Source organism: Bombina bombina, chromosome 4 (assembly GCF_027579735.1).
Source record: "Bombina bombina isolate aBomBom1 chromosome 4, aBomBom1.pri, whole genome shotgun sequence".
NCBI classification, from domain to species: domain Eukaryota; kingdom Metazoa; phylum Chordata; class Amphibia; order Anura; family Bombinatoridae; genus Bombina; species Bombina bombina.
Genome location: NC_069502.1, coordinates 188,622,337 through 188,646,213, shown reverse-complemented (window position 1 = coordinate 188,646,213; position 23,877 = coordinate 188,622,337). Strand labels below are relative to the sequence as shown.

Sequence of the window (23,877 nt, the reverse complement as noted above, 5' to 3'; positions counted from 1 at the left end):
AATGAGAATATCCCACAAGTAATGGATGATCCGTGGACTGGATACACCTTACAAGAGAAAGCAATCTGCGAAACTCGTCAACGCTGATTGCTAAAGGAGCTGTTAATATAAGTCGGGATGGTGTTGCAAAGGGAAGTTGCCCCTGCATCTCGAGACTCTAATGTTCACAAAGGCCCTCAAGTTTAGAAACTTAAAGGGCTACTTAAACTCCTGTCCCATAGCGAAGGGTAGAACCCCTCATAAGAGACCTCCGATATTCTGGCACCTATCTGCCACCTCCTGTGACGAAAGGCAAAGAATGACTGGGGGATGAGGGGAGTGGTGGAGGTATTTAAACCTTTGGCTGGGGTGTCTTTGCCTCCTCCTGGTGGCCAGGTTCTTAATTTCCACTAGTAATGAATTAAGCCGTGGACTCTCCTCCCCTTAAGATGGAAATGGGCCAGCTCCTAAGATTTACATTTCTGCTTTTTTGAAACTGCCATAACCATGTTGATGCATATAATTTGTAATATATAAGCCCTACAAGTTTTATACAGGGGGGGGGGGGGGGGTAATTGTAACCACAGCATTGCTGCTATTTACATAAGTTACCTAATAGTATTGCACCTTATATACATTAGATTATTGTAGTTTGATGGTCTATTTTTATTGCTATTCATATTTCAAAGCAAAATTGTACATCTAGGAAACACAAGACCATGCAACTAACTTGGTAAATTAGAATCTCATATTTGTTAACTACTGAGATACTTTTACCAATTGCATCATTATCATAGTTATCTATTATTAACTATAAACACAATAATACACACACCAACATCAAATGCTAAATGGTTGTATTGTATTTAATTATTTCCAAGCACAATTCAGTTCACTTTGTGCTTTTAATTTAGCCACCCTTATTGTAATCTATTAATAAAGGTTATGTTTTAACCCTGTTTTTCTCCACATAATCTACTATCACATAAGCAATTCAGAAGTACTTATAGATGTATCCTTGGTTCAGTGATTTCAATGAACACATACCAATATCTGGTTAGGATTAACCTTACCCCTTGGTTGCCAGGAATGCTAGAAATTTGTTTATAAAATTTTACATTTCTTGCAGATATTTCTTAAATGTTGTCCTAATCTAAATCCCTTTGCTGCTACACATTTTCTGCTTCTGTTTTGCAGAGACTATGTTCTCTTACTTCATCCTGAGCAATCAGTATGGTGGTTTTTCCTTTCAAAGTCTCAGTAACATTTTACTGTCATTGTTTCCCCTCAATGTGTTCCCAATTACTTGTTATATTCTTTGCATATTATTAAATGACCGGGAAATTGTATCTTTTGGTTTATTCTTGCAACTGAAATAGCTGCGGTTGCTGATTGAAACCACCAACTGATTGTGGTCAAAGTGAACACGCTGGAGGTCTGCCAAGAGCCTGTCTCACCCCAAACTGGACTGTAAATCTCAAAATTTTCCTGAGACACAACCAAGCATTGACTGACCAGCTTTGAAGTGACCTTATCTGTTCAACTGGCTGAAGCAGGTAAACAAAGGCCTCCATTCCAATTCATTATAGTTAAATAGATGGGAAACACATTCCCCAGTTTTGCATAACCATCACTGTTACAGAAATATACTTCTAATCTCTGTAATTACCTTGTATCTAAGATCGGGCAGACTGCCTACTTATCTCAGATCTTTTGATAGACTTGCAGTTCAGGCAATTAGTGCTGACTCTTAAATAACCCCACGTGCATGAGCACAATGTTTTTTTTTATATGAAACACATGAACTAACGCCCTATAGATGTGAAAAACTTTCAAATGCATTCAGATACGAGGCGGCCTTCAAGGGCTTAGAAATTAGCATATGAGTCTACCGAGGTTTAGCTTTCAACTAAGAATACCAAGGGAACAAAGCAAATTTGATGATAAAAGTAAATTAGAAAGTTGTTTAAAATGACATGCCCTATCTGACTCATGAAAGTTTTTTTGGACTTTACTATCCCTTTAACCTAAGAAAACCTATATGCAGCACTGGTGATTTTGGCTTCATTTTCTATGCCATTCTCATCCACTGGAAAAGACATTGGATTAGTAAAAACAAACCTGGTTTATGATACTCATAATAATGTTGCAAGGCAAGTTGATTATAGAATTATTTTTTGTTTTCTGGGTTGAAGCTCCTGATTTTGTTTAGTATTAGCTAAATGCACTAAAATCCCTTGTGGAAGAGTTTACTTTCTTTAACCCCTTATCTGCTAAGCCATTTCCACTCTTGCTGAGCTGTTTTGGAGTTTTTAAATACTGCTCACATTTAAGCCCTAATGTAGCTTCATTTTAACTGAGAAATCCACACAATACATATTGGGGTTTTTTTCTTCAGACCCAGCAGATTCAATCAATACCATTATTTTATGTATATATCATGATGTGAGAAAAAAAAAAAGTGTTAAAAATGTATATTTTTAAAAAAATCATTAAACAGACAAAAGTGTGTTCTTTTTCTTCTAAACTCATTGGTCAAAAGAACAAGGGTTTATAAATCCCATAAATAAGGGTCTTTAGGTACATATGTATAACTTTGGTCTGCTCATACGGTCTCCCATTAGGCTCTACTCAAATAAATGCACATTTATTCACACCAGGTGATCACTATTACCACAGTGATCAACTGGCTATTAAGACATATATAGTAGCTTTATTTAAAAGAGGGGCTTCTGGGGCTTAAAGGCTTTAAAATAAGGGTATGTATAAGTAGGTATGTGCATTCGTATCCTTTGTGAGGATCCAAATGCAGGAAGTAAGCAGCCGCTCATTCCCTTCGGATATTTTTGTAGCCCGATTGATTCCTGTGAAAGATCCCCACTCTAAGATCTAGATTTGCACAGATCTTAGAGTAGGGATTTTTTACAGCAGTGTTTCTCAACTGTGTTCCTCAAGTACCCCCAACAGGCCAGGTTTTTATTATTGCTTAAACAGTGCACAGGTGAAGTAATCAGCTGAGCAGTAACACCATGGTTACTAACTTGCTCTCACCCATCAGCTGATTATTTCCCCTGTGCACTAGTTCAGCTATAATGAAAACATGGCCTGTTGAGGGAACTTGAGGATTATGGTTGAGAAACAATGTTTTAGAGGAATCAATACGCTGACGAAAATATCCAAAGGAAACAAGGGCTGATTACTTCCGCATTCGGATCCTCACTAAGGGTATGAATACACATACCTAATTCTCTATGACTTTTTGATGGCCCACTTATTATAAATTATTATTATTATTATTATTATTATCGGTTATTTGTAGAGCGTCAACAGATTCCGCAGCGCTATAAACAAAGGGGGAGTACAACAAAACAATTATAGGGATCAAATGGGTAGAGGGCCCTGCCAAGAGTTGCACTGTTGTAGTCAGCTATTAAGAAGGTGATCTACAAACAGCTGGACTCTTAGGCTTACATGCTAAGGGGGTTCAGGGGATAGCAATGGAGGAGTGGAACTGGTATAAAGTAAGGTTAGCATAGGTTGTATGCATCCCTGAACAGTAGAGTCTTTAGGGAGCGCTTGAAGCTTTCAAAACTAGGGGAGAGTCTTGTCCCCACGAGGCAGAGAGTCCCACAAGATGGGAGCCAGTCTGGAGAAGTCCTGTAAACGGGAATGCGATGAGGTAACCAAGGAGGAGGAGAGTAGGAGGTCATGAGCAGAGCGAAGGGGACGGGAGGGAGAGTATCTGGAGACAAGGTCTGAGATATAAGGGGGAGCAGTGCAGTTGAGAGCTTTGTATGTCAGAGTGAGAATTTTGTGTTTGATCCTAGAGGCAAGAGGAAGCCAGTGAAGGGATTGGCAGAGAGGAGCAGCAGATGAAGAGTGACGTGAAGGGAAGATGAGTCTGGCAGAGGCATTCATTATGGATTGTAAAGGAGCTAGGCGGCAGGTGGGGAGACCAGAGAGGACAGAGTTGCAGTAATCGAGGTGGGAAAGAATGAGAGAGTGGATTAAAATCTTAGTTGTGTCTTGTGTAAGGAAGTGTCTAATTTTAGAGATATTTTTAAGGTGGAAGCGGCAGGCTTTAGCCAAGGACTGAATGTGAGGAGTGAAAGAAAGATCTGAGTCAAATGTGACCCCGAGACATCGGGCATGCAGGGTAGGGGTAATGATGGAATTGACAGTTATAGAGAGATTGGGGGTGGAGATTTTTGAAGAAGAGGGGAAAATGAGGAGCTCAGTTTTGGAGAGATTTAGCTTGAGGTAGTGAGAGGACATCCAGTAAGAGATGTGAGAAAGACAGTTAGTGACACGGGTTAGCAAGGAAGGAGATAGGTCTGGTGCAGAGAAGTAGATTTGGGTGTCGGCATACAAATGATATTGGAAACCGTGGGAATTTATTAGGGAACTTGGTGATGACGTGTAGATTGAGAAGAGAAGGGGACCAAGGACAGAGCCTTGCGGTATTCAGACAGAAAGTATTGACGGGGCAGAGGAGGCCCCAGAGAAGGCTACACTAAAGGTACGGATTGACAGGTAGGAAGAGAGCCACAAAAGGGCTGTGTCACAGATGCCGAAGGATTGGAGGGTTTGGAGCAAAAGAGGGCGGTCAACAGTGTCAAAGGCTGCGGACAGATCAAGGAGGATAAGCAGAGAGAAGTGGCCTTTTGATTTTGCTGTAAGTAGGTCGTTGGTAACCTTAACAATAGCTGTCTCTGTGGAGTGATGGGGACGAAATCCAGATTGCAGTGGGTCAAGAAGGGAGTTTAACGTAAGGAAATGGGATAGGCATGCATATACTAGTTTTTCGAGAAGCTTTGAGGCAAGAGGGAGGAGGGAAATAGGGCAGTAGTTGGATGGGGAGGTAGGATCAAGGGAAGGTTTTTTGAGGATAGGTGTGACCAGTGCATGTTTCAGCGATGAGGGAAATATACCGGTGCTGAGGGAGAGGTTGAAAATGTGTGTTAGTATAGGGGTAAGGGTAGCAGAGAGGGAGGGGAGTAGCTGTAAGGGGATAGGGTCAAGGGGACAGGTGGTAAGGTGAGAGCACAGTATAAATTCCTAGCCACGCCTTTAATATATGGTATATTATAATATACTATTAATATTTAGTTAGGTGTCCTAAACAAAGATATTTGATTCCATCTATGGAGCACATTAATGTCAAATAAATTAGATTGTATTGCCACAATTGTTTATCTGTGATGCTTCTTTGGAAAAAGTTTTGCTGCTTAAACTTTTACCTTTTTCACTGGGCAAATGCAGTCGTAAAATCAGTACAAGTTGTGAGTTACATTCTTTTTTTCATCTGGTTTCTTACTGCAGTACAGACTTTTTACACCCCAAAGATTAAGATTCCAGTCATAAAGCCCCAACAAAGACTTCCCTTTCCTCTAATCAAGGATTATGGGCTGTATTCTAATGGCTCCCATCAGAAGCAGAAATTGGACCTGATAGAGAACTGTAATCGTGCTGACAAGGCAAAGCTTTTAGAAACCAATGTCACTGATTTTCTTAGAGTCCTTTATTGCAATAAGGGGTTATGCAAAGTTACGTTAAACCTCATCACTCCCCACACAAACAGCCTCTGCATTGCAGACTTATGTATTCAAGTGACTAGTGGAACAGTTTTTCTCATTCTAATGCCTCTTTCATTGCTGTGGTGTAGTCCATACAATACCTCTGTTTTCTCAACCGTTATGAATGGACTCCAATACTTCAACATTCACAATTACTTCTAGCCTTAGACATAATTAATATTTTATGGGCATGGGGTAACTTGCACATTCCCTTTTTGTGGTTAGCAGTTGGGTACATTAACCAAGCTACTGCCTCACTTGTCACTACATCTCTGTCATATCATTTGATTTTAGCATGTAAATAGTATTTGTTTATAAGCATGTACACGTTGTTCCTAGAAGGTTTCTTCCTTCAGTCTCTATACTTGCTTTTAGTCTACTGTTTACCTAAATATATACATGTACAAATCAAAACTAATTATAACAAATGTGCAAAAACACCAAAATGAATCCTTAGTAGATAATCTCACAATTAATGGAGCTACAAATAGCTCTCAGAAAAGTGCTCTATGTACACCAATCAACAGTACTTTCAATCTTTTAATACATGCAGCAAAGCAAACAATTTACAATAAAAACAACGCTTAAAAGTGTCATTCAGGGTATTACAGAAGAAATCTGGCAGTAAACGATTATAACCAGTCCTTTTGCATAAGAAACACGCTGTATGAATCAGCTGTTATACGTCTTACAGACACGGTTACAAAGTTGCATTCACTTTAAAAGCTGTGCGCACACCTTTCCAGGTGACACACCTCTTCCTTCCAGTGTACGTTTCTCCATCTTACATGGCTTTTTCAGGGTATCCCTTGAAAAAGCCATGTAAGGTAGAGAAACATATGTTGGAAGGAAGAGGCATGTCACCCGGAGGGGTGGGAGAATGGTTTTGATGTGAATGCAACTTTGTAACTGTGTCTGTAAGACCTATAACAGCTGATTTACACAGTGTGTTTCTTATGCATAAGGACTGGTTATAATTGTTTGCTGCCAGACTTCTGCAGTGTCTGAGTGACACTTTAAAGCCTTGTTTCTTTCCAATGGCATGGAGAGTCCACAAATCCATTCAATTACTAGTGGGAATTCAACTCCTGACCACCAGGTGGAGGCAAAGAACACCCCTGCAAAGCTTCAAGTATCCTCCCACTTCCCACAATCCCAAGTCATTCTTTGCCTGTGTAACATTGTAGGTGATGTGCGAAGAAGGTGTCTAAAGAAATCAAGTTGTTAATCCATTAATGGGTGCTTTTCCCTGCAAGCAAGGATTGGGGTTATGCTGTGTACATGTAATTCTTTTTAGTAAGAGTAATGGTGGCTTTTAGCAGTTGGAAGACGGCAAGGTGGTCTTTGCTTACCTTCCAACATTTTTGCTACCCCTATATAGAAAACCAGGGTTGGTTATTCTGTTTTTTCTTTATCTACAGGTCTATGTCAGTGAGGATTCTGTCCCACCTGTTTGCTGTACCTGCCCTACAGTGGATGTTTTCATTGTAAATGTTATGCTTTGCTGCAAGTATTAAAAGTTTGAAAGAAGAGAGGATCTGCCATCTGGTTGATGTACATAGAGTGCTTTTCTAAGAGATATTTGTAGCTCCATCAAGAGTGAGATTATCTAGTACGGATTAATTAAGACCATCTAGGATTTGTGATAAAGGACATTTTGGTTCAGGTGAAGTATTTATTTGGGTGTTTGGGGTTTTTTTTTGCATAATTTTAATAATTATTTTTTACAGATTTATTGGTGACACACCATTTTTCATTTTGTGTATTTTAATTTTTATTTAACAAATCAATACTGAGCCATCTGTGCCTATGTCTAGGCAGCATGATGTAATAGTAACAGCTTGCTTTGCATACAACAGAAATAAACATTTGAAAACACGAGCACTGAGAATCCTACCAATGAGAATGTTCCTCTAGTGTTTTTACTGGTTCATTAATATTTCTGGTATCCCAGAACTTCACTTTGCAGTCATCTCCGCAACTAGCCAAGTAGTATTGTTTATTGGGATTGAAGTCTAGGTCTCGAACCAGCTGTCCGTGAGCATTATCGATGCAGTATATCTGCCTGTAAAAATATAAACAATGCACTTTAGATAAACAGACACATGCAATAGCCTCCAAACAAATCATGAAACAGTAATTATAGAAAGAAATGGAACACCATGATGTTTATTAGACATTTAGAAATGTGATATTTAATCCAGGTCATTATAAACCGTTTAGATTAAACAGCCTTTAAGCCATTTATTTTTAAAGTGAATTGGATAACAGAATCACAGTATAAAAAAAAAGCAAAATTTATAATTATCAAAAAAAAAACCCCACATCTATTTTGAGAGAGAAGAAAGATAATTGCCTACAACCATGATTCAGGGAAATAGACCAGGAACACCAAACCCACAAAAATGTCTGTGATAGGAAAAAAAGATTTTTTGTAAATGTAAATCTTGTTTTTTTGTGATAGCATATGAGGTTTTCATGGTGAGTTAGTACAAAAGCAACACATGGATGGGTGGGTTGCCTCTCCTAACAAAAGCTGCTTGTGAATATGTAACCATATTGAGATGTAAAATGAAATGAATATCGTGTTAATGAGGTTTCATTGTAAAGGCACAGTTCTACTAAAATAACCTTTCACATTAAAGGGTGGAGATACTTTAGAATGTTGCAAGACTTTAGCTCAAATTCAATTAAGTGCATCTGCTGTTGATATAACACAATATTTCTCCCCTTTTGTTTACATTTATGTATTTTACATCAGTCAAAGTTATAGTATCCATTATAGTGTGCTAAATAAAATGTTGGTGCTCTATACGTAATAATGATAAACACTAATAATTTGTTTATGACTTATAGGGCCCAGCTATATCACATAAAGATTTGCAAGCCTTGTGTATTATTGTGAAAAAAAACCACAAGAATAATTAGTATTTTTTTATTATTTCCCCCTAAAACTCAGACATAATTAAGAGAGTTACCATGTCATTCTATGGGGTTGATTTATCAAACGATTCGCACCCTTATGACTGCAGGTTCTCACACCCTGGATAGTGCTTGCTATTTGGTGGCTACATTTTAGCCACCAATAAGCAAGCGCAACCCGGCTGCTGAACAAAAAATGGGCCAGCTCCTAAGCTTACACTCTTGCTTTTCAAATAAAGATAGCAAGAGAATGAAGAAAACTGATAATAGGAGTAAATGAGAAAGTTGCTTAAAATTGCATGCTCTATCTGAATCATGAAAGAAAAAATGTGGGTTTAGTATTCCTTTAAGAAACATATGAGAGACTCTAGGGCAAATTCTTCCCTTAAAGTGATTGTAAACTTTCCCCTTTATAAAAACAAATTTGAAATGTTAGTGATATTTTAGATGGAGTTTAATTAATCAGTTGTTATGACGTTGCGCTATAACTTACTTTTTAATATAGATATGAAATTCAAATACCCCGCCTACTTCAAAACAAATTTTTTTCTGTGAGCTAATAGTTTGAATTGTTCTCCAATCACCACTCTAGCTACAACAAAAGTGCCATATGGGGAGAGCACTGACTGGACAACAATTCAAACCGTTAACAGAAAAACATACTTTTGAAATGGGCAGCGGAGCATGTATAATTTAAATTCCATATCTATATTAAGAAACAAGTTATAGCGCATCTTACAACTAATTAAACTCCATCTAAAATATCACTACGATTTCGGGTCTAATTTTAAAAAGGGGAGAGTTTACCATCACTTTAACCACATAATCAAAATGGTTCAGTCCTGAAATAATACTAAAATGCAACCAGTATGAAGATTATTAACAGAGTTGAAATCCTGAAGCATTGTTTAACTAAGCCCTTAAGTGTCACTTAAATTTACTAAGAAAACCTCAAAATAAAGATGTGTCTAAATGGGCACAAAAATGCAAAGTTAATAATCTGTCTACTTTTAATTAGTCAATTATGTACCCAACATGACCAGAAAGGTGTCAAAAACGTAATTGGCGTGTCAAAATAAGAGCAGATCACATGTATAAAAAGGAGGTTTTCCCTAAACAGATCAATAGTTGTGTATTTTATTTGGAACAGAGAAAATATGCTTCAGAGTCTGAGAAAAACAGAAAAATGTAAAAACCCACAGTTTCTATGCCAATAACGACGCTTGCGACAGACTGGAAGGATCCTGTCACAAATAACTGTATTGCAGCCAGAAGTTTTAGAAGTCCAGGGATAGCCTGTGAGAGTGCTGTCATGGATTCCAGTGCCTCACTGATTTCTTCGTGCAGTGACAGGATAGACTGCCTATCCAGCCAGAAAGCTCTGGATGATCTCTCGGTCAATAAAGGCATCTAATCCAATCCTGTGAAGAAATATCCTTGGGACACTCCTTTGTGGAAGCTATGGCAATTGTGCTTCATCCTGAGTCTGCCTTCTCCTTTCACAAAATCCAAACAGGAACCAGCACTATAACCAGAGGAACTGACACATCCGTGGGACACTGCCAAGCCCACCATCAAATCATAGAAACAGCACAGAGGTGTCAGATTAAAAATCCCTTTATTTTAGAACATGGGGATCAAAGAAAACACAACGTTTCGGGGCGGTCCCCTTAATCATGTGATGTCATAGTACAGCCTTTAACCTTCCTTTATAGCATTAACAATTCATGTGTTTAATTACTCAATTAATCAATTAGCTATGCTAGTATGGGCTGTAAAGCTAAACAAAGTCATAAAAACCACTTGTCATATAGAAAACATTCATATAAAACCTATATACAAATTAGAAGTTAAAAAAGCTCACAAAGTAATTAATTATGTGATTGCAACCATTGTCTGATCTTCTTGAACTATTTCAATAGCCAAAAAAATGTCAAAATAGCGATACATTGTAAAATTCTTTAGTTGATAATGCATTGAAATATGGTGTTATTAATAAAGACACAGCAAAATTTTTGGTAGTGCAGGATCCTATAACACCAGTTTTCTATGCACTACCAAAAATACATAAATCCCTTAACAAGCCACCTGGTCGACCTATTGTGGCGGGGACTGGGTCAATTTTTTCCAGGATTGAGGGTTTCCTGGACAAAATTTTACGCCCATATGTAGAACAGTCTAGCACTTTCATTAAGGATACTGGTGATTTCCTGGATAAGTTGGGGAATTTGCAGATGTATACTGATAAGTTTATCTTATACTCTCTAGATGTCACCAGCCTTTACACTTCTATAACTCATGAGAGTGGCTTGGGGGCTACTAGATCAGTATTATACACCAGTGGCTTGTATACTGAAGGACAAATCCATTTTCTTATGCAATTATTAGGGATTGTGTTATATAACAACTATTTTCTCTTTGAGGATTCTTTTTTCTTGCAACGGCAGGGGACAGCCATGGGCTCCAACGTCGCACCCAATTATGCCAATTTGTTTATGAATTCCTTTGAGGAAAAATTTGTATTTGAGAATGAAAAGTTTCGTCTGTGTGGCGCCGCCTGGTGGCGCTACATCGACGACATCTTCAGCATTTGGGTTGGCGACGTTGGAGCCCTGGTATCATTTGTGGATGAACTCAATAGATCAACCACCAATATTAAATTTAAATTAACTTGGTCTGAAAGTAGGATAGATTTTTTGGACGTATCAGTAAGAAAACAAGGTAATGGCTTCTGCACAGATATTTATCAGAAAGAAACTGATAGGAACAGTCTTTTGAAATTTGGCAGTGCTCACCAGCAACCACTAATAGCATCATTACCACATAGTCAATTATTAAGAGTCAGGAAGATTGACTCTGATGACAATCTGGTTCCCCTTAGATTAAGAGAAATGGGGTCAAAATTCTTGGCACGTGGTTATCCTGACAGTTTGATTGACAAAGTTACTGCAGAGGTATTAGCTATACCTAAGGAAAATCTTATCACTAAAAACACAATTTATGCTTACCTGATAAATGTATTTCTCTTGTGGTGTATCCAGTCCACGGATTATCCATTACTTGTGGGATATTCTCATTCCCAACAGGAAGTTGCAAGAGGACACCCACAGCAGAGCTGTAATATAGATCCTCCCCTAACCGTCATAGCCAGTCATTCGACCGAAAACAAGCCGAGAAAGGAGGAACCATAGGGTGTAGTGGTTACTGTAGTTTAAATTTAAAAATTACCTGCCTTAAAATTACAGGGCGGGCCGTGGACTGGATACACCACAAGAAAAATAAATTTATCAGGTAAGCATAAATTGTGTTTTCTCTTGTAAGGTGTATCCAGTCCACGGATCATCCATTACTTGTGGGATACCAATACCAAAGCTAAAGTACACGGATGAAGGGAGGGACAAGGCAGGAACTTAAATGGAAGGAACCACTGCCTGTAAAACCTTTCTCCCAAATATAGCCTCCGAAGAAGCAAAAGTATCAAATTTGTAAAATTTTGAAAAAGTATGAAGCGAAGACCAAGTCGCCGCCTTGCAAATCTGTTCAACAGAAGCCTCATTTTTAAAGGCCCAAGTGGAAGCCACAGCTCTAGTGGAATGAGCTGTAATCCTTTCAGGAGGCTGCTGTCCAGCAGTCTCATAGGCTAAGCGGATTAAGCATCTTAGCCAAAAAGAAAAAGAGGTTGCCAAAGCCTTTTGACCTCTCCTCTGTCCAGAGTAGACAACAAACAAAGCAGATGTTTGACGAAAATCTTTAGTAACTTGTAAATAAAACTTTAAAGCACAGACCACGTCCAGATTGTGTAACACAAGGATGGAACCACAATCTCTTGATTGATATTCTTGTTAGATACCACCTTAGGTAAGAACCCAGGTTTGGTACGCAGGACTACCTTATCCGTATGAAAATTCAGATAAGGAGAATCACATTGTAAGGCAGATAGCTCAGAGACTCTACGAGCCGAGGAAATAGCTACCAAAAAAAAAAAAAAAGAACTTTCCAAGATAAAAGTTTGATATCTATGGAATGAAGAGGTTCAAACAGAACTCCTTGAAGAACCTTAAGAACCAAGTTTAAGCTCCATGGTGGAGCAACAGGTTTAAACACAGAACAAGAGAGAGACAGATGCGCCACATGGCCCAATATTGTTTGTTCAACACAATGTATATGATCTAGTCGTGCTAATGCAAACTCACAATTCAGGGAGCACTTCAATCAGTGCAATAGAAGCAGCCTGGGATCAATCACAGTCACCCAGCAGACCGACCTCTAGGATAAAGTGGAGTAATCTGTAGTGGATATATAGAGAGACACAGAGGTGCCTATATGGCCTAGTACAGTTTGGACCCACGATATATTACAGTGTTTAAAGTAATATACTCACATTTGATATAGCATCTACAGTGATGCTATTCTAGCAGGATGGGATCAATGTAGTCACCCAACAGACTTTAGACAGGGTATCCGCAGGAAGCAGTCAGCAGGTGTCCAATAAATTGGTCCAAAACAGTGATACTGTTTCAGATGTGTCTGTAGCTGAGAACTTAGGATCCAGTGACCATCAATCTGTTTGGTTTGGTATTCATGTGCAGAAACTGTCCACTCAGAAGTATTAGGATCTGGAATTCTCCATTGTTCAATCGCTTCTTGATCAATTATTCAATAAAATTGCCCAACATCACCATGAAGAATATGAGCTGGAAAACACTTTCACAGAAGGAATGTGCCTTTCTTTGCTAAAAGTTAGACAATATTCATCGCCTCCAAAAACAAGCTTTTACTGTGCAGTCATATTGGTGTGGGACAGATCTTTAGTTTGAGAATGCAGGTGAGACGTCTACTCCTTGTACTGAACCACAGGACTGACCAGACAGAACAAATTAGCTTGAACGACGACTTAGAAAATCCGCCTCCCAGTGCTCTACACCTGGGATATGGATAGCTGATAGGTGGCAAGAGTGAATCTCTGCCCAGTGAATAATTTTTGAAACTTCTAACATCTCTAGGGAACTTCTTGTTCCCCCTCGATGGTTGATGTAAGCTACAGTCGTGATGTTGACCGACTGAAATCTGATGTACCTCAGAGTTGCTAAGTGAGGCCAAACCTGAAGAGCCTTGAATATCGCTCTTAGTTCCAGAATATTTATTGGAAGGAGAGACTCCTCCTGAGTCCACGATCCCTGAGCCTTCAGGGAGTTCCAGACTGCACCCCAACCTAGAAGGCTGGCATTTGTTGTTACAATAGTCCAATCTGGCCTGCAAAGGTCATACCTTTGGACAGATGGACCAGAGATAGCCACCAGGGAAGAGGATCCCTGGTCTCTTGGTCCAGATTCAGTTGAGGGGCCAAATCTGTGTAATCCCCGCTCCACTGACTGAGCCTGCATAGTTGCAGCGATCTGAGATGTAAGCGTGCAAACGGCACTATGTCCATTGCCGCTACCATTAAGCCGATTACTTCCATACACTGAGCCACCAAAGGTCGCGGAATGGAATGAAGAACCCGACAGGAATTTAGAAGCTTTGATAACCTGGACTCCGTCAAGGTAAATTTTCATTTCTACAGAATCTATCAGAGTCCCTAGAAAGGAAACTCTTGTGAGTGGGGATAGAGAACACTTTTCCTCGTTCACTTTCCACCCATGCGACCTCAGAAATGCCAGTACTACGTCCGTATGAGACTTGGCAATTTGGAAGTTTGACGCCTGTATCAGGATGTCGTCTAAATAAGGGGCTACTGCTATGCCCCGCGGCCTTAGGACCGCCAAAAGCGACCCTAGAACCTTTGTAAAGATTCTTGGGGCTGTAGCTAATCCAAAGGGAAGAGCTACAACTGGTAATGCCTGTCTTGAAAGGCAAACCTGAGAAACCGATGATGATCTTTGTGTATCGGAATGTGAAGATAAGCATCCTTTAGATCCACTGTAGTCATATATTGACCCTCCTGGATCAGTGGTAGGATGGTACGAATAGGTTCCATCTTGAACGACGGAACTTTGAGGAATTTGTTTATGATCTTTAGATCCAAAATCAGTCTGAAGGTTCCCTCTTTTTTGGGAACCACAAACAGATTTGAGTAAAAACCCTGTTCCTGTTCCTCCTTTGGAACTGGATGGATCACTCCCATAACTAGGAGGTCTCGTACACAGTGTAAGAATGCCTCACTCTTTATCTGGTTTGCAGATAATTGTGAAAGGTGAAATCTCCCTTTTGGGGGGGAAGCTTTGAAGTCCAGAAGATATCCCTGGGATATAATTTCCAATGCCCAGGGATCCTGAACATCTCTTGCCCACGCCTGGGCGAAGAGTGAAAGTCTGCCCCCTACTAGATCCATTACCGGATAGGGGGTCGTTCCTTCATGCTGTCTTATAGGCAGCAGCAGGCTTTTGACCTGCTTACCTTTTTTCCAGGTCTGGTTTGGTCTCCAGACCGTCTTGGATTAAGCAAAAGTTCCCTCTTGTTTATTATTAGAGGAAGTTGATGCCGCACCTGCCTTGAAGTTTCGAAAGGCACGAAAATTAGACTGTTTGGCCCTAGATTTGGACCTGTCCTAAGGAAGGGCACAACCTTTTCCTCTCGTGATATCAGCAATAATATCCTTCAAACCAGGCCCGAATAGGGTCTGCCCCTTGAAGGGAATGTTAAGTAGCTTAGATTTTAAAGTCACGTCAGCTGACCATGATTTAAGCCATAGCGCTCTGCGCGCCTGTATAGCAAAACCAGAATTCTTAGCCGTTAGTTTATTCAAATGAACAATGGCATCAGAAATAAAATAATTGGCTAGCTTAAGTGCTCTAAGTTTGCCAAGTATGTCATCCAATGGAGTCGCTACCTGTAAAGCCTCTTCCAGAGACTCAAACCAGTACGCCGCAGCAGCAGTGACAGGGGCAATGCATGCAATGGGCTGTAGGATAAAACCTTGTTGAATAAATATTTTCTTAAGGTAACCTTCTAATTTTTTATCCATTGGCTCTAAAAAAGCACAACTGTCCTCGACAGGGATAGTAGTACGCTTTGCTAGAGTAGAAACTGCTCCCTCCACCTTAGGGACTGTCTGCCATAAGTCCCGTGTGGTGGCGTCTATTGGAAAACATTTTTCTAAAAATAGGAGGGGAAGAGAACGGCACACCTGGTCTTTCCCATTCCTTATTAATAATTTCTGTAAACCTTTTAGGTATTGGAAAAACATCAGTACACACCGGCACTGCAAAGCATTTATCCAGTCTACAAAATTTCTCTGGCACTGCAATAGTATCACAGTCATTCAGAGCAGCTAAAACCTCCCTAAGCAACACGCAGAGGTGTTCAAGCTTAAATTTAAATGTAGAAATATTAGAATCAGGTATCTTTCCTGAGTCATTAACATCACCCACTGACTGAAGCTCTCCTTCCTCAGCTTCTGCATATTGTGAGGAAGTATCAGACATGGTTCTTAAAGCGTCAGTATGCTCTGCATTTTGTCTCACCCCAGAGCTATCTCGCTAACCTCTAAAGTTCAGGTAGTCTGGCTAATACCGCTGACAGTGTATTATCCATGACTGCCGCCATGTCTTGTAAAGTAAATGCTATGGGCGCCCTAGATGTACTTGGCGCCATTTGAGCGTGAGTCCCTTGGGCGGGAGTCAAAGGGTCTGAAACGTGGGGAGAGTTAGTCGGCATAACTTTCCCCTCGTCAGATTCCTCTGGTGATAATTTAATTAAAAACAGAATATGATCTTTATTGCATAAAATGAAATCAGTACATTTGGTACACATTCTAAGAGGGGGTTCCACCATGGCTTTTAAACATAATGAACAAGGAGTTTTTTCTATGTCAGACATGTTTATACAGACTAGCAATGAGACTAGCAAGCTTGGAAAACACTTTAAATCAAGTTAACAAGCAAATATAAAAAACGGTACTGTGCCTTTAAGAGAAACAAATTTTGTCAGAATTTGAAAAACAGTGAAAAAATGCAGTAAATCAAACAAAATTTTTACAGTGTATGTAATAGGCTAGCAGAGCATTGCATCCACTTGCAAATGGATGATTAACCCCTTAGTTCAAAAAACGGATCAAAAAAACGAAATAGACATGTTTTTTTTGGTCCTACCTTCCCCAATAAACGACTTTGGAAAGCCTTTGAGCCCTTTAGAGATGTCCAATAGCATACAGGGGACTCCTGAGGGAAGCTGGATGTCACAGTTTGTAATTTTAACTGCACCAACTGTAACTTTTATACTATAACAGTGGAAAGCCTCAGTAAAACTGTTTCTAGTCAAAATTTAAGCCAGCCATGTGGAAAAAACTAGGCCCCAATAAAGTTTTATCACCAATGCATATATAAAAACGATTAAACATGCCAGCAAACGTTTATATTGCAATATCATAAGGGTATTACCCCTGGGAGTAAGCATGATACCAGTCGTTATTAAATCACTGTATTCAGGCTTAACTTACATTAATCCGGTATCAGCAGCATTTTCTAGTGTTTTCCATCTCTAGAAAAAATTATAACTGCACATACCTGATAGCAGAATAAACTGCACGCCATTCTCTCGCTGAAGTTACCTCACCTGTGTAATCCCCTCAGACATATGTGAGAATAGCAATGGATCTTAGTTACAACCTGCTAAGATCATAGAAACCTCAGGCAGATTCTTCTTCTATTTACTGCCTGAGATAAAATAGCACAACTCCGGTACTATTTAAAAATAACAAACTTTTGATTGAAGAAAATAAACTAATTATATTTAACCACTCTCTCCTACAACATCCTAGCTTGTTGAGAGTTGCAAGAGAATGACTGGGTATGACAGTTAGGGGAGGAGCTATATTACAGCTCTGCTGTGGGTGTCCTCTTGCAACTTCCTGTTGGGAATGAGAATATCCCACAAGTAATGGATGATCCGTGGACTGGATACACCTTACAAGAGAAAAGATTGCGAAACAAAAGGATAAGCGATTGACCTTTGTCTCTCAATACTGTCAGGAGAGTAACCAAATAACAAAAATAATACGTAAACACTGGCATCTATTGGGACAGTGCATGAAAGATATTGAGGAATTTGATTCCCCACCCATGCCAGCATTTAAGAGGAATAAGAACTTAAGGGACACATTAATAAGAGCTGATATTGGCGCTAGGAAAATCTCTAAACAAACTTACATTGGAGATAAAAATGTTGGATGTTTTCCATGCCTTGGCTGCATTAATTGCAGCTCAGTAATTAGGGGTCCTTATTTCACCCATCCCCTAACAGTACATAAATTTAAACATAATGGGTACTATACATGTCTCGCATCTTATGTTGTTTATCTCATTAAATGCCCTTGTGGGCGTGGCTATGTCGGTGAGACCTCTAGGCGTATTAAGGATAGGATAACCGAACATAAGAGCAACATAAGATGCGGGAACATTAAAGCACCTGTAGCAGCACATTTCTTGGAATTTGGACATCAAATTAATCAATTGCGATTTCAGGTAATTGAAAAAATTGATATTCCAAGATGTGGGGGCAATAGAGATTTGCTTTTAAAACAGCGCGAGGTCTTTTGGATATTTAAATTAGACACCTTAGAACCAAAGGGACTTAACAAAGAGATTGATTGGTTTGTGTTTTATTGAAATCCTTTAGAGCCTCTTTGGTTGTATTAGGGTTCCTCTCTATCTGTTATGAGAATTCCAATAGGATGTTATTTAAGTATTTGAGAATACAATCTTTGCTAAGGTTGTTGTTAATTTAAGCCTAAAATTTTTTACAATGTATCGCTATTTTTACATTTTTTGGCTATTGCAATAGTTCAAGAAGATCAGACAATGGTTGCAATCACATAATTAGTTACTTTGTGAGCTTTTTTAACTTCTAATTTGTATATAGGTTTTGTATGAATGTTTTCTATATGACAAGTGGTTTTTATGACTTTGTTTAGCTTTACAGCCCATACTAGCATAGCTAATTGATTAATTGAGTAATTAAACACATGAATTGTTAATGCTATAAAGGAAGGTTAAAGGCTGTACTATGACATCACATGATTAAGGGGACCGCCCCGAAACGTTGTGTTTTCTTTGATCCCCATGTTCTAAAATAAAGGGATTTTTAATCTGACACCTCTGTGCTGTTTCTCTGCCTTCTCCTTTGTAATTGAAGAATTTGGAAGATGAAAAGATGCAGTAGGGTCTCCATGATTAAATGGTCGAATACCAAGTAATTTATGTTGAAATTGTGATAAAAGTTTTGGTTTTATTTAGCAAGTACAAATTCTTTTGGCGTCTCTTACCCGCCACTTATTTCTACTGTCTCTGCAAACAAAACATTTGCAGATGTTAATTCACAAACTTGACATGAAAATAGACATAAATGTAAAGCCTTTAATGCTGACCTGAACCATTGTTTTTGGAATTGTCCCAAAATCAAGAAGTTTTGGTATAAGATTAACGACTGGCTAAATAGAATCAACTATATACACTTCCAATTCAAGTTGAAACATATAATGTTCTTTATAGATGGACATAAAAGTGGTACACATAAGCATATATGTCAATTAAATACAGCAATAATGGTCGGTAGATTACTCATATTAAAATACTGGAAATCTAGTAAAGCCCCAACCTTAACAGAATTTATTCAAAAACTGAAAAATGTATTGATAATGGAGCAAATGGACACATCAATAAACTCAGAAACACAAGTCAATCGTTTTATATTAAAATGGTGGAATGTAATTGCCAGCTTTCCGAAGGAAATACAATTACAACTGATTTCCCCCCTTCGGGGGTCAGTGTCTATGGAGTTAACTATTGCTAATAAACAGCTTTTAGATGATAGTGCCTAGATTGGATTAATATGGCAGGTAAAGTACAGACGATGCAGAGGTGGGTCGGGGGGTGGGGGGGAGACGTGGGCGGGGGGGGAGAGAGAGTGAATTTCTGTTCTTTCCCTTTTTTTTTTTTTTTTTCTCGCCTTTCTTTCTTTTTCCTCTTTATTATTTCATATGTTCTGTTTCGTTTTAAGATAATAAGGTCTTATTGAATAAATGATAGTGGTGAAAGATGATGATTAAGTAACCAAAATATGTTTCTTGGTTGAATTTCACATTATCTGTAATTTAGGTATTTTCTTATAAAATAACAGAGTCAGTGATAGAATGTTTCCATATGATGAATAATATGACATATTTAGTAAAATATAAGCAAGTTATACTTTAGGTTATATTACTATTAAAATGTAAATGTTTTTGTTGCTATTCCACATGACGGAGGGGATTGTCCTCTAGTCTGACTGCTTTTGATTAACGTTATGGATAACAACCATCCATACGGACTTTGCTTTTGAAAGGTGGGTCTAACAACCCTGACCCGACTGGATCTGATTTGATGTTATTCCAGATATTTTTTTTATTTTTTTTGGTTACTGTGTTTTATGTTATGTATCCATTCGTTTGTACTGATATACAGTATGATATGTTTCTCTTTCTATGTTTGTTCAATAACTTCCAACAAAGAAAAATTATAAAAAAAAAAAAAAGAAAATAGACATAAACAAAGTAATTTAACTCTTCATAATGTTCTACATAAGTGGAGTTAAAGGCTTAAAATGGCATCCACGGAGAAAAAAGGAGAGTGAGCGAAGATCCACGGATTTGTTTGTTTACATATTTCCTTCAGCGGATTTTATGCTACTTTTTTTAAACAGCTGACAACTATGTAGATTAGAATTTTGATAAAGGATTTTGACGCAAAATTACAGTAGTATGCAAAAGTTTAGGCACCCCTGACAATTTCCATGATTTTCATTTATAAATAATTGTATGTTTGGATCAGCAATTCCATTTTGATCTATCAAATAACTGAAGGACACATTAATATTTCAGTAATTTATTGGATTACCAGAAAATGTGCAATATGCATCAAAACAAAATTAGACAGGTGCATAAATTTGGGCACCCCAACAGAAATATTGCATCAATATTTAGTAGAGCCTCCTTTAGCAAAAATAACAGCCTCTAGACGCTTCCTATAGCCTGTAACCTTCTGGATGGTATTTTGGACCATTCCTCCATGCAAAACATCTCCATTTCAGTTAGGTTTGATGGTTGTCGAGCATGAACAGCCCGCTTCAAATCACCCTACAGATTTTCAATGATATTCAGGTCTGGGGACTGAGATGGCCATTCCAGAACATTGTACTTGTTCCTCTGCATAAATGCCAGAGTAGATTTTGAGCAGTGTTTTGGGTCGTTGTCTTGTTGAAATATCCAGCCCCGTTGTAACTTAAACTTTGTGACTGATTCCTTAATAGTATTCTCAAGTATCTGCTGATATTGAGTGGAATGATCCATGCGACCCTCAACTTTAACAAGATTCCCAGTACCGGCACTGGCCACACAGCCCCACAGCATGATGGAACATCCACCAAATTTTACTGTGGGTAGCAAGTGTTTGTCTTGGAACGCTGTGTTCTTTTGCCGTCATGCATAACACCCCTTGTTACTCTTAAATTAAAGGGACACTGTACCCAAAAATTTTCTTTCGGGATTCAGATTGAGCATGAAATTTTAAGCAACTTTCTAATTTACTCCTATTATCAAATTTTCTTCATTCTCTTGATATCTTTATTTGAAATGCAAGAATTTAAGTTTAGATGCCGGCCCATTTTTGGTGAACAACCTGGGTTGTCCTTGCTGATTGGTGGATAAATTCATCCACCAATAAAAAAGTGCTGTCCAGAGTACTAAAACAAAAAAAAAGCTCAGATGCCTTCTTTTTCAAATAATGATAGCAAGAGAAAGAAGAAAAATTGATAATAGGAGTAAATTAGAAAGTTGCTTAAAATTGCATGCTCTTTCTGAATTACAAAAGAAAGGAGGAGGGATAAAATTAAGACAGCCAATTCCGCTGAAAAATTAATCCACTACCCAAATCAAAAGTTTCAATTTTAATGAAAAAAACTGAAATTATAGGCAGAAGAATCAAACTGAAACAGCTGCCTGAAGTACTATTCTACCAAAAACTGCTTCTGAAGAAGAGAAAACATCAAAATGGTAGAATTTAGAAAAAGTATGCAAAGAAGACCAAGTCGTTGCTTTGCAAATCTGATCAAAATCTTCATTCTTAAAAGTCCAAGAAGTAGAAACTGACCTAGTAGAATGAGCCGTAATCCTCTGAGGCGGGGATTAACCCGACTCCAAATAAGCAAGATGAATCAAAAAGCTTTAACCAAGATGCCAAAGAAATGGCAGAAGCCTTCTGACCTTTCCTAAAACCAGAAAAAATAAGAAATAGACTAGAAGTCTTTCTGAAATCTGAGTAGCTTCAACATAATTTCAAAACTCTTACCTCATCCAAAGAATGTAAGAATCTCTCCAAAGAATTCTTAGTATTAGGACACAAGGAAGGGACAATAATTCCTCTACTAATGTTGTTAAAAATTCACAACTTTAGGTAAAAATTGAAAAGAAGACAGCAGAACCACCTTATCCTGATGAAAAATCAGAAAAAGGAGACTCACAAGAAAGAGCAGATAATTCAAAAACTAAACTAGCAGAAGAGATGTCTAAAAGGAACAATACTTTCCATGAAAGTAATTTAAATGTCCAAAGAAAGCACATGCTCAAACGTAAGAGCCTGTAAAGCCCTCAGAACCAAATTAAGACTCCAAGGAGGAGAAATTGGCTTAAATGACAGACTTGATACAAACCAAAGTCTGAACAAAACAATGAATAACAGAAAGATTAGCAAATTTTTCTGTGAAAACAGCACAGAAAAAGCAGAGATTTGTCCTTGCAATGACCTTGCAGACAAAAACCCTTATCTAAACCATCCTGAAGAAACTATAAAATCCTAGGAATTCTAAAAGAATGCCAAGAGAATTTATGAGAAGAGCATCAAGAGATGTAAATCTATCAAACTCGATAATAGTTCTTACTAGACACAGATTTATGAGCCTGCAACATAGTATTAATCACTGAGTCAGAGAAATTTCTAAGACTAAGTACTAAGCGTTAAATCTCCATACCATCAAATTAATAATTTGAGCTCCTGATGGATAAAATGAATGTTAAGCTATAAAGTCTGGCCTTAATGGAAGTGACCAAGATTGGCAACTGGACATCCGAACAAGAACCATATACCAAAACCTGTGTGGCCATGTTGGAGCCACCAGCAACACAAAAGATTGCTCCCTGATGATTTTGAAAATCACTCTAAAAAGAAGAACCAGAGGCGAAAAGATATAGGCAGATTAATAACTCCAAGGAAGTGTCAATGCATACACTGCTTCCGCCAGAGGATCCCCGGACCTGAATAGGCCCCTGGGAAGTTCCTTGTTTAGATGAGATGCCATCAAATCTATTTCTGGAAGCCCTCACATCTGAACAATTTGAAAAAATACATCTGGGTAAAGAGACCATTCTCCCGGATGTAAAGCTTGATTGACAGAGATAATCCGCTTCCCAATTGTCTATACCTGGGAAATGGACCGCAGAAATTAGACAGGAGCTGGATTTAGCCCAAGCAAGTATCCTTCTTTCACAGATTACGGACTTAGAGTCCCACCCTGATGATTGACATACGCCACAGTTGTGACATAATCTGTCTGAAAAACAATAACGTCTCTTTCTTCAAAAAGAAGCCAAAACGGAAGAACTCTGAAAAATGCACTGAGTTCCAAAATATCGATTGGTAATCTCGCCTCCTGAGATTTCCAAACCCCTTGTGCTGACAGAGATCCCCAGACAGCCTCCCAACCTAAAAGACTCGCATCTGTAGTGATCATGGTCCAGGTTGAATGAACCGAAGAGACCCGTAGAACTATATGATAGTGATCTAACCACCAAATCAAAGATAGTTGAACATTGGGATTCAGATATAAAAAGTGATATCCTAGAATCCCTGCACCATTAGTTCAGTATAAAAAACTGGAAAGGTTTCTTATGAAAATGAGCAAAGAAAATCGAATCCAATGCTACAGCCATAGTACCTAAAACTTCCATGCATATAGCAAGTGAAGGAAATAATAGAGACTGAAGGTTCTAACAAACGGAACCCAATAAAATTGTCACTTGTCTGCTAGAGACAAAGACATTGACACAATCTATCTGGAAACCTAAAAAAGGTGACCCTTGTCTGAGGAATCAAAGAGCTTTTGATAAAAAGATCCTCTAACCATGTCTTGAAGAAACAACAAAAGTTGGATTGTATGAGATTCCGCAGAACGAAAAGACTGAGCCAGTACCACAAGACCGTCAAATAAGGAAACACTGAGAACCTTGAAAAGACTCTTAGAGCTGTCGCTAGACCAGAAGGAAAAGCAACAAATTGGTAATGCTTGTCAAAAAAAGAGAATCTCAGAAAATTAAAATAATCTGAATGAATATGCATCTATTGTATTTATTGTAAACAAATAATGCCATTACTGA

The 23,877-nt window shown here is 38.5% G+C and overlaps 1 protein-coding gene across 1 annotated transcript in view; it reads right to left on the bottom strand.

Moving 5' to 3' along the window:
• Nucleotides 1–23,877, bottom strand: part of EIPR1 (EARP complex and GARP complex interacting protein 1) — a 595,922-nt gene that overhangs the window by 19,181 nt on the left and 552,864 nt on the right. Inside the window, exon 7 of the mRNA XM_053709730.1 lies at nt 7,453–7,620. Within this exon, the coding sequence (XP_053565705.1) occupies nt 7,453–7,620 (168 nt within the window). The remainder of the gene's footprint in view (nt 1–7,452; nt 7,621–23,877) is intronic.